At 40.8% G+C, this 15,311-nt stretch overlaps 1 protein-coding gene across 8 annotated transcripts in view; it reads right to left on the bottom strand.

Moving 5' to 3' along the window:
* Positions 1-443: 443 nt before the first annotated feature.
* Positions 444-15,311, bottom strand: part of NT5C3A (5'-nucleotidase, cytosolic IIIA) — a 48,088-nt gene continuing 33,220 nt past the window's right edge. For 4 of the 8 annotated variants that reach the window (XM_053261629.1, XM_053261627.1, XM_053261628.1 and 1 more), the window contains exons 4-12: positions 13,904-13,993; positions 13,208-13,306; positions 12,831-12,900; positions 11,916-11,962; positions 10,390-10,475; positions 4,292-4,381; positions 3,313-3,475; positions 2,651-2,851; positions 444-934 (exon numbers count right to left, since the gene is read on the bottom strand). In XM_053261629.1, the coding sequence (XP_053117604.1) occupies positions 833-934; positions 2,651-2,851; positions 3,313-3,475; positions 4,292-4,381; positions 10,390-10,475; positions 11,916-11,962; positions 12,831-12,900; positions 13,208-13,306; positions 13,904-13,993 (948 nt within the window). In that variant the 3' untranslated portion in view covers positions 444-832. Of the gene's footprint in view, positions 935-1,841; positions 1,898-2,650; positions 2,852-3,312; positions 3,476-4,291; positions 4,382-10,389; positions 10,476-11,915; positions 11,963-12,830; positions 12,901-13,207; positions 13,307-13,903; positions 13,994-15,311 lie in introns of all 8 variants that reach the window. The other 4 variants (XM_053261633.1, XM_053261631.1, XM_053261632.1 and 1 more) reach the window with 2 other exon arrangements.

Genomic DNA, 15,311 nt, shown 5'->3' with positions numbered 1-15,311 from the left:
ACCAGAAATGGTTCAGTGTTCATCATAAATGCTGGAAACTCTGGTTGTCATTGTGAAATGATGGTTTGCATTGGAATTGGGACTTAGGGAAGGATTCAGTCATATCCACAGATTCACTGAGAGAAGAGGAATTTTGAGGAAAATGCCACTTAGCTCAGCAATACAACAACTGTAATAACCGACACCACAGGCTTCATGGGAGGAGTGAGATTGTAAATCATACAATCCAAAGTGCTGTGAGTTGTTCCTATTTGACATCTTTAGAATTTGTTATGGCTTACACAGTTTGTTACTTTTTAGCCCTCTCTCCAGTAAAAAAGAGTGAATATTAAGATTTATTATCTGTGCACTGTCCTTCGTATGTTTTTATGGAGATACAATAATTGGTAGTATCACAACTTCTTAAATGCAAAAAGAGAAATTTTAAAGAACCAAAATTCATATTGGGTTATTCATCATGCCTCTTGCATATTTTATTTAACAGTTTCACCTATTCAAAAAACTTCCTTTTATTGTGCATGAGTAAAAACTGAAGACGCCTTTTTTCAGTGATCCATACAACCTCAATTGGAATAAATAAGGTGTATATTTAAAAGTAAAGAGTGTTTAACAGCAGCAGAGGAGTTTCCAGGTGATTGTAGATGCAGTATATCCTCTTTTCCCCCCAAATAAAATGACAGATGATCACAGATACAGTATATTACTTTTCAAATAAAGTGAATCCCATTGAAAACAATATAACTATTAATATTTTAAGACAGCACAGGCGTGCTGATCTGTCCAGCTGATGTCCTCCATCAGGAATAAAGAAAGCAAATTCTGATGATCCAGATTACAGAATTTTTTGTAGGATTGAGTTGGCCACATCCAAAGAGTCATCTTTCACCAAAACAATATCATAGGAGTCCATATATTTTTCCAGTAGTTCTTCAACCTAGTTTTCAGAATGCAAAGGAAAATCCAGTTGTTAGAACAAGTAAGATGCCACAGAACACAGCTACAAGCTGACATTCAAGCTAATAAAGGTGTGCTGATGGGTTGCACTAATGCGAGGCTGTTGCGCTAAATTTGGAGCTTATTTTTCAGGCTAGTGTTGTGCTAAATCAAACATGTTTTTGTTTGTGCGACAAATGCACAACCTGTAGTACACCTCATGTGTTTTGCAGGGAACTTTTGCATAAGAGCACAATTTCAAATAACTTCATGACTTCACACAGCTACACAATCTTGCACTAGCACAACTTTGATCATTGCACAAGCACTTCATTAGTCTGGATGTCAGTCACAGTTTGCCAGGATATTAGCAGCAGACATCCTAACAAAATATTGGCACAACAGGAGAAACACTAGTGTTGCACAAGTGCTTCTGAAGAATTCCAGACCAATGCTGCACTGGTGTTAATTTGTGTTTGGGGAAATTTCAACAACCCCCACTTCCCATAGAATCCCTCTGTGTCACCTGAAAATATGCCCCCAAGGGTTGCACAGCCCTCAAGGATGTAGTTTTGGGTGGCAAAGAGTGCTTCCTGGGGAAGAGGAAGTCATCAAACTTTGCCTTTACTGCTGAACTAGCAATGTAGCTGAGTGAATTGAACTTTTCAAAACCACCAGTGCTTCTCCCGTTGCACCAGTGCTCCGTTGGTCAGGATGTTGGCCACTGTTATTAAAAAGGGCTTCAGTGACTAATGCAATTTTGTTCAAAGGTGTGTGCAGTCCCGTATTGAAGTGAGAAGGACCTTGAATTACAAGAAAGGAATTAATACCACTCCCCATAATTTGGATGTGGAATTCTAATTATTACCACTTTGAACACAAAGTATGCAATACATTAAATTACTCACAGAAGTCATTTTGCATACTTGCATATCAGATTCAGTTCTAGTATATTTTGTTGAACCTACGAAATTAAGGAATAGCTTCAATTCACTGTAATTTGTGGATTTAGATACAACCATGCTATGTCAATGGGACGTTTGTTCACTATGTAATAAAAGGCAAAACCAGATGTGGAAGCCCAACTAAAGCTAGATTATGCGTTAGAAAATGCAGATATCCTGGGATAATGCATTTTTCCCCCTCGGGGAAAGAATCCCAAGTCATAGTCATGTCTTATTCCTACTGCAGCTGAGCTAGTAGGGGCTGACTAAATTTGGGAGGTTTTATTACAGAAAAGAGTGATACATCTTTAATTCTGCATTTCACAATATCCTACAGTCAACTTTAGCATTGCAGTCCACGTTTAACTTCATTGCACTGGTTTTGGTCTGAGTGATAGAGAAGGAAAAACAAAGGAGTCCATATGGGCTGTTCAAGTACTCTTCAAGGGTAAGGAATATCAACTCACGAAATAATGGACCAATTTAAGCAAGCCATTTTCTTACTGCTGTAATCCATTTTTAAACTTGAATGCTAGACTATTCAAGACTGCCAATGATCTTGAATATTTCACATATGATGTGAGAAAATGGTATTACAATTAGGATAGACTATTCAGAACCGTTTGTGTATACAAATATACAACAGTGATGCAGAGGTTTAAGCTTCTGCTGCACAACAAATTATAAAATTAGAAAGAATGTATCAATATAACAAATATTTAATACTCTACAATATTATAAACCATGTGCTGACCTATAGCACACATACTTACTTTATCATTGAGATACCCAATCTTAAGAATATGCTCAACATTTGCCACTCCATCTGCCATAGTTAAATCTCCTTGCGAGTCTCCAAGCAATATGATGTTGCTATTGTCCTTCAACTGTTTGAAGTACTCTGTGTTTTTTAAGGCACCATCATGTTTGTTGTAAACATGAATCAATTCCCCTTTAAATCCTTTTAATATGCCCTGTAAAATGACAAAAATTAGTTTCAAAGCTATGTGCCATTGGTGCATTTCTTTGGGATGTGTGTGGGGTGTTTGCTTTTTTTGGACAGTGAGAACAAATGATTTATTTGTTAATCAGAAACCTAAGTAATGATTTTTTTTTAAACTGTAGGAGCACTTTGTCTAAGCAAATCTGGTCTAAGTTTTAATTATTGATGTTATTAATAAGACATGTTTATATCCTTTTTTCCTGCTAAAATTAAAAGGTGTTTGAATCTTTTTCCTTAACATTTATATAACTTTGGCCTTCCTGCAGATGTTGGCCTACAACTCCCATAATCCCTGGCTATTGGTCACTGTGAATGGGGATTATGGGAATTGTAGTTAAAAACAGCTGGGGGGGGCTAAATTGAGCAGGCCTGCAGTAGAGTATTAAACAGCAAATTAACATTTTGCAGTGGGACTTGAAACTTTATACTTACATTCTCATCAAAATCCATGAAGTTTGAAACAACTTTGACATTGGGATGGTAGATGCCCGCCTGATGGATGATCTCTTCTAAAATGTCACCAATCCCAGCAGAAAATATGAACACAGGAATATTATGCTCATGGAGTTTATCAAAGAAATTCTCATACCCTTCTCTGTAAAACACGATTGGGCAAAACGAAAGTAGTATCATTTTCAAGATAGGAATCCCATGCCCAACCCCCCGCCCCAATATCTGTAAAACAGGCAGGATAGTGATACAATTCTCCCCTTCAACTGGTTTTTTAAATTTTTGAAACGATAGATTTAGGAACAGACATTTTATCAAATATCTGTGGTCCAAACCCATGGATTTTTTTTTTTTTTAAATACATGTGTTGAGTTTTCCCTGACAGGTCATTACAAGAGAAACTCAGTATTCGTGGGTGTTCTGTTCTCCGTTACTACCGTGGATACGGAAACTGCAAATACTGAATAACTGGGCAATGGAAATGGGGGCTGGGTTCCCGGAGTTCGGAGAAATGCCAAAAAAGGGGGTAAAATGGGAGAAGTGAAATGCAGCAAACACTGCATTGGGGATAGAAAGCAAGGAGAAAATAAATGTTCCTGCTTCTGATGCGTAAGGAAGCGAGTTCTCCAGATCTGTTAATCTGAGTATTAATAGCTTTTCTCAAGCTAAAAACTCTTCACATGGTTTCATATCTACAGGAAGGATAGCAGCAAAACAATTTTTCACTGGTCACAAGTTAAATGAAGTATAAAGCTTACCAGAGATAATAGAGATAAATATTTATGGAGGAAAAGGAAGTCACAAATAAGCACAAATACTGCTAAATTAATTACCTCCTACTTTACATATGTAAAGCACAAACATAACTGCATTTTTGAGCTCCTCAGAGGAAGAGTGGGATATAAATGTAAACAAACAAACCACTATATTTATAAAACCTGTGAAAGAAAATACTACTTACTTCAGCATAACATCAGACTCCCTCACAATTTCTGCAAGTTTGTCCTTTTGCAATCCTTGTTCAATAAGCAAAGCATGTGATTTATTGTACCTAAAATAAAAAGAAAGCTTATGCACATTCCACAGGTGCCTGGGAATGTATTCACTCATAATGGGAGAACACACTCACAGCACATGCTTATGCATGTTTACTCCTAAGAAGGTTTCATTATGTCCAATGAGCAAACATGCATAAGCATGTGCTGTACGTGTGTTTAGGACTGCAGCCCAGAACTTCTGTATCATAATCAGTCTTTGACAGCTAGTTTAAAATCTCTGTATTTGTGTGTTGAGTTTACAACCACCCCTGGTACAGCAGATACTTAGACCCAATGAGACAAAAACAAGACCAAAACATTTTCAGCACACTCTCTAAACACATAGTGTAGGATCCAGACTGGTTAATTATTAAGTACCACCAAAAGTGGCGCAGCAGGGAAATGCTTGACAAACAAGCAGAAGGTCGCTGGTTTGAATCCCCGCTGGTACTATATCGGGCAGCAGCAATATAGGAAGATGCTGAAAGGCATCATCTCATACTGTGCAGGAGGAAGCAATGGTAAACCCCTCCTGTATTCTACCAAAGGAAAACCACAGGGATCTGTGAGCGCCAGGAGTCGAAATCAACTTGAAGGCACACTTTACTTTTACCACCAAATTAGTTGAGAGAACTTGTACCATTAGTTTTAATGGAATTCCATCTTAATGAGCTTAAAGCAAGAGGGGAGGGCATGTCCTGCTGTGGCTCCCCTGCATCTAGTATTGAGAGGCATCGTGCCTCTGAGGCTGGAGGTGGCCCACAGTCACCAGAATAGTAGCCATTGATAGACCTGTCCTCCATGAATTTGTCTAAGCCCCTTTTGAAGCCACAAAAGCTGGTAGCCATCACCACATCCCATGGCTAAGAATTCCATTTGTTAATTATGTGCTGCGTGAAAAAGTACTTTCTCTTGTCGGTCCTAAATTTCCCGACCTTCAGTTTTACGGGATGACCTCTGGTTCTAGTGCTGTGAGAGAGGGAGAAAAATGTATCTGTCCACTCCACGCATAGTTTTATACACCTGGATCATTAGTTGCCCCAGATGCTGTAGCCCCAGATGCTGTAGCCCTTAGTTGCCTAAGTAAATAGCCCCAGATGCTGTAGCGTAGCCTCATAAGGAAGGTGCTCCAGGCCCCTCATCATCTTGGTTACCCTCTTCGGCACCTTTTCCGGTTCTACAATACCCTTCTTAAGATATGGTGACCAAAACGGTACATAATACTCCAGATGTGGCTGCACCATAGATTTATATAAGAGCATTATATTAGCATTTTAATTTTCAATCCCCTTCCTAAAGATCCCTAGCATGGAATTGGCCTTTTTCACAGCTGCTGCACACTGAGTACACACTGTCAATGAGTTGTCCACCACGACCCCAAGTTCTCTCTCCTGGTGAGTCACTGACAGCTCAGATCCCATCACCATATATGTGACGCTGCGGGTTTTGCCACACTTTACACTTGCTTACAGTGAACCGCATTTGCCATTTTATCACCCACTACCCCAGTTTGGAAAGCTTTTTGGAGCTCTTCACAATCTGTTGTGGATGTCACTACCTTACCTTAAACTGTTTAGGGTCATCTGCAAATTTGGCCACTTTGCTGCTTACCCCAACTTCTAGATTATTTATGAACAAGTTAAAGAGCACTGGTCCCAGTACAGATCCATGGGTTCGTGCACAGGTTCAGTGCTGCAGGGAGGGTGAGCAGCAAGTGGGTTCTTTAATTAAGAAGGAGAGCAGGTGCACCTGCTCAGCTGCCGCATGCAGCTTCCTTCTGCAGCAGCACTTGCCCAAATACCCGTGCGCACCCCTACTTTTGAGGCATAGGGCAAGAGGACGCAGCTAGGAAGAGGAACGACTACATCCACAGCCACCACTAGGGAGGGGGCACACCATGGTAAGCCTTTTTAAAAAGCTGCACAGGCAGGAAAGGTAGTCAGCAGGCTTCCCTCCTCATGCTGCATCTTCTTGGAGCCTTGCAGTGGACTTGGTTCGAAAGCTTCCCATCAGAGCTTTGCAACCACGTGTTGGGAGTGGTGGTGCTGTTAACGCTCCCTCTTTGTAGAGTGCCTTTGCAGAACCCTGCAAAGGTGTGGTGGGGATGCTCCCACATGACCGGTGAATAGCTTTGGAATGCAGTATTATGGAGAGGAGGCTGTTTACAAGCAGAGGCGCTCTTACCCCTGGACTTCTGGGCCAGCAGTCCTCCAAGTCCTCCTTAATCTGTCTTGCAGGGTGCTGGCCTGCCACTGTGCTAGGTGGCCACTGAGTGTGACCTCTGCTTTAGAGACAGAGGGAGAGTGGGGAAAGAAATACTGTGTGTGTCATGGTGTGTGTGGTCTCCCAAGCCGAGGGTGTGAGTGCTCCAAAGGCCTTTAGGTCCAGGCTCCAATGTTACCTAGGTGTACTTCTGCTTACAGGTAGCTTTTTTTTTAAAATTGCCAAGCCGCCTTGCACACCTTGAAAGGTGGCAGAGGTGAAAACAACAGGCTGCCTGGAAGCTGTTTCCTCTATTTAGCCTGTGCCCCTTTAAATGCTGGGTGGTGGTGGGAGGCAGCAGTTTGCAGCTTGCTTCAGGCAAGCAATCAATTCAAGTTGCACCAGAGGACTGCACTAAGAAAGAGCATGGAAGCTTGTTGCAGCGTGAATACTGGGAGCGAGTTTGTGCTTGGAACTCACATGAAAGTTTTGAAAATCCCACAGTTCATTGCTGTTTGGAAAGGGAGAAACTATTTAACCTGGCATCAAACCCGACTCAGATGGCCTGTTTGGATGCTCCTTTAGTCTGGATGCTGCCCATATAGTGCAATGTCTGGCATAGCATCCCAAGTTCTAAATGTGCAGTGTTTCAACCTATAGCTGACCCTATAGCTACTTTGACCAACTGCTTAAATAATTAATCATATTAAAAGCTAATGCACAAGTTTCCTCAAAGAAAGAGGGGGATGACATTAAGCAGTATGAGAAACACAGGTCAGTGGCCAACATCTTCATTAATTGCATGGAGGCGCTGTGTGCAAAGAGCCTCTGCAGTGTTTAGTAATTCAGAGTCCTGACGTGCAGATGGTGGGGCAATTTTTATGGATCTCTCTGTCCTTGGAAGCACTCTGAAAATATGTTCCTGTACAATCCTTGGGGACATCCTTAAAGTGCGTTAGAGAGCATTTTGAGGGAGAGGAGAGATGGGAGACAACTGCCCCCCTCCTCCCACAGCAGCAGTCTGGATTACTCAGTGCTGTAGATGCACTTTGCATGCAGCCAGCGGTGGCTAGTCAGTAAGGGCAGGAAGGTTGACCCCCACCCCACAACAACCAAAAAGCTAGTAAAAGATCAGACTTAGCAGCAGCCAGGGGAACCTTCAGAGCAAGAAGCTTCCCCCAGCCCCTTCACCCCTGCTTATAACTTCCTCTTTTGGCCTTACTGGCTGGAACACCTGCTACTCAAGCTGCTCCAACCAATCTGATTCCTAGCGGGCTCTTCTTGGCACTGCCCCCAGGAAGAACTAAAAGAATGGGTAAAAAATTACACTTCCTGGTTGCTTCAGGGAGTATATTTCAAATACTTTTTTCTTTCTTCTTGGGGGCAGTGCCAGGACTCAGGAGACCCCTAGGAATCAGATTGGTTGGAGCAGCTTGAGTAGCAGCTGTTCCAGCCAGTAAGGCCAAAAGAGGAAGTTTTCAGGCAGAAGAGGAGGGGCTGGTGGAAGCTCCCTGCTCTAGAGGATTCCCTGGCTGCTGGTAATTCTGATCTTTTACTCAATTGTTTATTTGGGTTGGGTTGGAGATGCAATCCCTGCTTTTTCCTTTTTGTTCCAATTTCTGCCTTTTGTGTCTGTCTTTTGCCCTGGCTTTTCTGCTTTCTCCCTGCTTTTCTGCCTTCTTCCCTGCCACCCCTCCCCAATATTCTCCCCCCATTTTCTACTCCCCCCTTGCTTTTCTGCTCCCCCCCTTTGTTTTCTTCCTTATTGGCATGCCTGTCTCAGTGACCCAAGCCTGCTGGCATGGAGAAAAGGACGAGTGGGCTCCTGCCTTGGTGACCAAATCCTCCCTTGCCCACCCCCCTGCTCCGATGGCCACCAGCCACTACTGCATGTACCACCACCACATGGTTAGTGAGGATGTTGGCCAGTCTTTTTCTATGTACATATTCTATTGGAAAGGCTGCAGTGTACTTGGGAGGGGGGATGACTTTCAAAGGTACTAGGTCTCATTTTAAAATGTTGGTTAAACTTACAATTTAATTGCATTATATGGTTTCAGAAGATGTTTTAGCACTGCAAATCCATTTTAGTTATTACTGCTTTTAAAACATCCTATTACAATTAAAAGTGGCATTTGCAGCAGGATCTACAGGTGAAACTCGGAAAATTAGAATATCGTGCAAAAGTCCATTAATTTCAGTAATGCAAATTAAAAGGTGAAACTGATATATGAGACAAACGCATTACATGCAAAGCGAGATAAGTCAAGCCTTAATTTGTTATAATTGTGATGATCATGGCGTACAGCTCATGAAAACCCCAAATCCACAATCCCAGAAAATCAGAATATTACATGGAACCAAGAAGACAAGGATTATAGAATAGAACAACCTCTGAAAAGTATACAGTGTACTGTGCTTGATTGGCCAGCAAACTCGCCTGACCTGACCCCACAGAGAATCTATGGGGCATTGCCAAGAGAAGGATGAGAGACATGAGACCAAACAATGCAGAAGAGCTGAAGGCCGCTAATGAAGCATCCTGGTCTTCCATAACACCTCATCAGTGCCACAGGCTGATAGCATCCATGCCATGCCGCATTGAGGCAGTAATTGTTGCAAAAGGGGCCCAAACCAAGTACTGAATACATATGCATGCTTATACTTTTCAGAGGTCCGATATTGTTCTATTCTACAATCCTTGTCTTCTTGGTTCCATGTAATATTCTAATTTTCTGGGATTGTGGATTTGGGGTTTTCATGAGCTGTACGCCATGATCATCACAATTATAACAAATTAAGGCTTGACTTATCTCGCTTTGCATGTAATGCGTCTGTCTCATATATCAGTTTCACCTTTTAATTTGCATTACTGAAATTAATGGACTTTTGCACGATATTCTAATTTTCCGAGTTTCACCTGTATTGTTTTCCCCGTTTGGAAAAACAGGGAAAGGCAAGAAGATGGGCAAGAGGAGTTACAATGGATTTCCTGACAGTGATCTAAGACATGCCTTTTAGGTGCACATACTGTCCCACAGCAGCAGCTCTTTGCATTGCATTGGAGATGTTTTCTGAAGCTGCTTTGAACTTTGGCAACTGTAGTCAAAAGGAAACAGCTTGGAAATTCTACCCCATGTGGAGAACTCTGAGACAACCCTTTGGAACAGAAATCCTTACTGAACAGGAATAACTTGGTCCAACAGCTTCTGCTGTTTTACCAGAAAACAGGCTATTTAAGAGAACGTCTTTTTCACCATGAGCCCCACCACCTGTTAAGATTATCTGGAGAGGTTCTTCTGCGGTTGCCGCCAACTTGTTTGCTGGCTACGCGGGAATGGGCCAGCTCCGTTGCTGTCTCTGGATTTTGAAATGTGCTCCCTGTTGAATTAAGAGCCTCCTCATCAATGGCAGCTTTTAAAAAGGCACTGAAGACACATTTATTTACCCAGGCTTTTAGTTAGATTTATGGTTTTAAATTTTTAATGTTGGTTTTAAATTATTTTAATGTTAATGATTTTAATGTTTAAATGGTTTTGTTTAATTGATTTAGTTTTGATTTTAATTGTTTTGTTTTTATTTTGCTGTAAACCGCCCTGAGCCATTTTTGGAAGGGCGGTATATAAACAAACAAGTTATCTTTTCAAATATAGTTTTGGAATTTATTTTAAGAGAAGCTAACAAATACTGAGTTCAGAGTGCAGTTGAACAAAAGAGTAACCACAAGTGTGCTTCAGGATTCAGCTCCACTTAATAATTAAGATGTAAACAGTTGCAGTAATATTAACCCTTACAGAAATGAAATCTGTCTCAAACTCACCACTCAACCATGTAGGGATACTTCTCTTCAATTGTAAGACTAGGGTCAATTTCAATAGCATAGTATATTTCTTTCAGTTGCAATAACTGGGGGGAAAAAAGATAAAATTTAGTTGTGTATTTGTTGTATTTCATGACAATTTTTGTGCTTTGACCAAGTAATCTAAACAAACTTACTATCATGATCCATTTTACATTGTATACTTCCTGTAATCAGGTATACAAAAGTAATTTCTGGTTTTTGATGGTGAGGCAAAGCTCTGCATAGGGAGAAACATTGCCTCTCCTGCTGTTCTGTGCAAAGCGTAGTCCTGTAATGACTGACATGGTTGTGCCTGTGGAACAAGCAGGAGGAATAACTCATTCCAACATACTGTTCCACTACTGATGACAATTAAGGAGTGGGGTAGGCAGGTTTCTGTTTCTTTCTTGCCCTGCACAGCAGTGACTGACGATCATTCTCAGAGTTGGTTTTTCAAGCACTGGGAATGAATCTGAGACACCAAGTAGTCAACCTGAAGTCTAGAAGGAATTTGGAACATGCAGTGGAACTCATACCAGAATTATCTGGAAACGTGTCAGGAAACTCCTCTGTTTTTATTGGAAGAATTGAACCCAACGGACCAGGGCTGTCTGAAGGGGAGGGCCATGGGGGCAGTTGCCTAGGCACCCATGTTGACAGTAGCCCCATGCAACAGCACAGCCTCTTCTAGTTTTGGTAGGGTCAGAAAAATACTGATTCATCATGAGAGGGAGGGGGAGAGAGGCACAAATTACTTTTGCCCTGGGCGCTGCACAAGCTAGCGACAGCCCTGCCAAGGACGTACTGTGCACTGGGCCTGAAGAATCAGCCTCTTTATTTACCCTTAGTTTCCCTTCTGTCTTCCAGGAAATAGCTTTAGATGGTTTTTCTAAAGTATCAGACAGATCCAAGAAGCATGGGTTTGTAAGTTGTAAGCTAGGAAAGTTAAATGGAATCTTCAGGTACAGAAGTAGTATAAAAACAGGTTGCTTACTTGTAACAGCTTATCTGTTAGTGATCCACGACATTAGTTCTGCAGGTGTAGAACCCAATCTTTATGACTGTTATGGATCACTAACCAGATCTTTGAATTTCAAATGGTGCAGGACAAACCATAACAGATGGTCACTACCATTATGTCCTGCTTCTAAATATTTACCTGGCCATTATAGGAAACTCAGTGCTGCACTAAATGGACTGTACTCTAATCTAGCAATGTAATTCTTATATTCTAGGAAGGTCGTGAGGGAGCTGTGAGGAGAGTTGCTGCCTCACCCTACCTTTCAAAATTTAGCTTTACAAAGACATAATCTATCTAAGTTACTACATTCTACCAAGTTTTTACAAGTCAAAACCTGGAAATAACTTGTTGCTATATTGCACTTTTTATTTTATCTTAACTAAAGCCTTTGGTTTCATAGCACATAGGCAAAAACCCCCCAAAGTAATGGTGAGAATATGAATAAAATACAAGGGATATTTTAAGTTGCTAGATTCATGATTACCTTTTTGCGACATTCATCAGTGATGAGTTTGCAGTTGTCTATGATGTCTGAAAGATGTTTAAAAAGTTATTAGAAGAAATTGTACATAAAATACAGGGTTATATCTTGCCTTCTACCATGCCGATAGTGCATTTGGCCACCTTGGAGAAATGGTCTACCCGCCAACCCCAATCGGTAGATCAGCTCTCCCAGGAAAAACAGCCTTCCAAAATGGCGCTCAAAATATTTGAAACATTTTTAGTTTGTTTCGTCAAAACGTCTGGCTTGGCCGTTGTTTTGATGAAATGTTTTGAGCATTTTTCATTTTGAGCTTGAAATGAAACAAAAAATCAGTTTTGTGCACACACCAAGTTTGATGTCCTTCCCCAAGGACAGGTCTTCCACACTTTCAACAGATTATTCTGGATTAGGAGGGTTATAGAGTAATCAGAGAACAGTAGTGAACATCAGAGAATAATCAGAGAACAGTAGTGAACAAGGAATACCATTTCAACACTGGCCAAACAATAAACCGCAAAGGAAGTGAAGAGGGGCAAGGGTGGGGTGCAGAAAAAATCCAGAGCTCAGATACTAATTTATCATATCCTACTTCTGTCCTAATCTCTAGCTAAAATATAGCCAACTGGGCTAAGAGACATCTTTTAGAGTGGTGATTCTCTTATATTAAGCAAGGAGAGTGCAAATGTCTATATTCATTCCCGCATAGCATTTTTCTCAGTGACTCTTTCCCATTACCTCCTTTGCGTCTTTTTAATATTGTGAGCCCATTTGTGACCAGGAATGATTCCTTTTGTTATGTAATTGCATCAAAGAACTTTGTTGTTCAAAAGTGGTATATAAATAAATATTCTAATTATTATAAAAGATGACTATGTTGTTAAAATTAAATTACTTATACTTAGAAATAGTACTCACTATGACATGTTGGGCATCTCTTCCCTTGGAAGGAAAATCTACTTAATGTCATATCGAAGTCTGTAATTATCTGTACAAGACAGATAGAACAAGTTATAAAACAGAAGCACATCATCAAATTAAATGTTCAGAATTTAAAATAGAATAAGAAGTTAGTATCATAAGGCATTCAGAACCACTGCAGCAACATCTTTTATTAAGGAATTATTAAGAAGGATATAGTTGCACACATGAGTTGTGTGCAGAACGTTTAAATAAATCCCACAATTCTAGAGACGCAATACATTTTTGTATCTTCTTTTACATCCTAATTTTGACTTTGTTGATCAATAACAAAAGCACAACTCTCATTGCTACAAATCTGTTTTGTTCTTCACCTGAAGTTTGGCAGCCCCTCCTTTGATGAGGCCACAGATAATTTCTTCTACCCTTTCTGGGTCCTTGATATGAACAGTCTTCTTCTGAAATTCTGGCATCTAGGAAAAGACAGATCAGAGGTGTATATTAACTTTACAAAAAGGATAATTTCACACATTGAACTGGTAATTAATGTATAATGAACCTGGCATGACAAGTAATATGTGTATTTTTAAAATCAAAATTTGATCTCCAAGAAAATAGTACACTTAGGCAGGGAAAATAATGGAGATATTAATAGAATATTCATAGATACAATTCTTCACCAGTTTTTGCTTCCTAATGTGATTACAAGCAGTTTACAGTTCTAAACTAGAGCAGTTCAAATAGCAGTGAGATAAATCTTCAAGCCATCCTACTTCAACCAACAGCATGTTGAAGCACTTTTTTACCAACTGAAATTTCTGGACATTTTAAAAAGGTAGCCTCATGTTGAATGTGTTATAATAATCTAATACAGAAGTTATGTAAGCATAAATGACTGTTGACAGATTCATCTTCTCCAAAAAAAGATGCAGCTGGTATACTTCTTAGTTTAGAGAAGGAAATATTTCAGCGCTCCCACCTAGACCAGTGCTTCCTAGCCTCCTTCTTACACACTTAAGTTAAGAAGAAAAAAATATTGAGGCAAACATCCCCCCTCCAAGATTATTTACCTTTCCTGGTGCATTATGGGGCAATCCAGCTGCAAAAGCCAACTCCAGATGACTCACTCCTTTTATGCATCGGGGAGGGTAACCTATGCACTAAGAGATGAGCCAGCTTCAAACACATGCATGCTTTGTCGCTCATTTGCTCCTTTATGTCTGGGAAGGGGGCACCTCCTTCCCAGGGCATTATGGGGCGAGTCAACAGCAAAAACAGGGATCTCTGGCTAATGTCCTATATCACACTAGTGTGCTTCAGCTCACCAATTGTGAAATTGGTGACCTACACATCTAAAGGCAGCACTAGATCAAGGAGTACCCACAGGGTTCCAACCTTCGTCTTCGGGGGGAGAGTGTAATCTCTTCCAAATTTTATTTTACTTATTATTTATTAAACACATTTGTATACTGCCCAAAACTTAAGTCTCAGGGCAGTTTACAACAATACAATACAAACAACAAATAAAAAAGTTAAATCGCAATAATTTAAAATTTAAAACAATGTTAAAACTATTAAAACAAACTATCATAACAGTATCTAATTAATGGTCTGGGTGAACAAATGCATCTTGACTACCTTCTTAAAAGTTGTAAGAGATGGGCTGGCTCTTATTTCAACAGGGAGTGCATTACATAGCCTCGGGGCAGCAGCAGAGAAGACCCATCCCTGAGTAGGCTAGGTGGGATATGCAGAAGAACCTCTCTTGATGATCTCAGCAGGTGGTGGGGCTCATGGTGAAAAAGATGGTCTTTTAAATACCCAGGGCCTAAGCTGTTTAGGGCTTTATAGGTTATAACCAGCACCCTGTATTTTGCCAGGAAACCTATCGGCAGCCAACGTAGCTCTTTCAAGACAGGAGTGATGTGGTGTCTCCGGGATGACCCAGAGACCAACTTGGTTGCCACATTGTGGACCAACTGCAGTTTCCAGCCTACATATAAAGGCAGCTCTGCATAGAGTACACTGCAGTAAAGTCTGAAGGTGACCAGCAGATGTACAACCATCCCGAGGACATTTATCTCAAGAAATGGACACAGCTGGTGTATCAACTGCACTTCTGGCCTCAACTTCCAGCTTCAGATTAGGACACCAGGGAGAAGTCTGGATCCAGAAGCACTCCCAGACTGTGTACCTGTCCCTTCTGGGGAAGACCCTATCCAGAACAGGCAGATCAAACCCATCTCCTGAGTTCTGATTCCAAACAATAAGTACCTCCATTTTATCTGGATTCAGTCTGTCTGTTATCCCTCATCCAGCCCATCACCTCCTCCAGGCAGGCATTTAGAGAGTCTATGCCTTCTCCCAATGATGTTGACATGGAGAAATATATTTGGGTGTCATCGGCATACTGATAACACCCTGCACCAAACCTCCTACTGATCTCTCCTGGCATGTAAATGTTAAACATTGGAGACA

The sequence above is a fragment of the Hemicordylus capensis genome, chromosome 6 (genome assembly GCF_027244095.1).
Source record: "Hemicordylus capensis ecotype Gifberg chromosome 6, rHemCap1.1.pri, whole genome shotgun sequence".
NCBI lineage: Eukaryota > Metazoa > Chordata > Lepidosauria > Squamata > Cordylidae > Hemicordylus > Hemicordylus capensis.
Note: the sequence above shows the minus strand (reverse complement) of the source record. Positions and strands in the feature narration are given on the sequence as shown.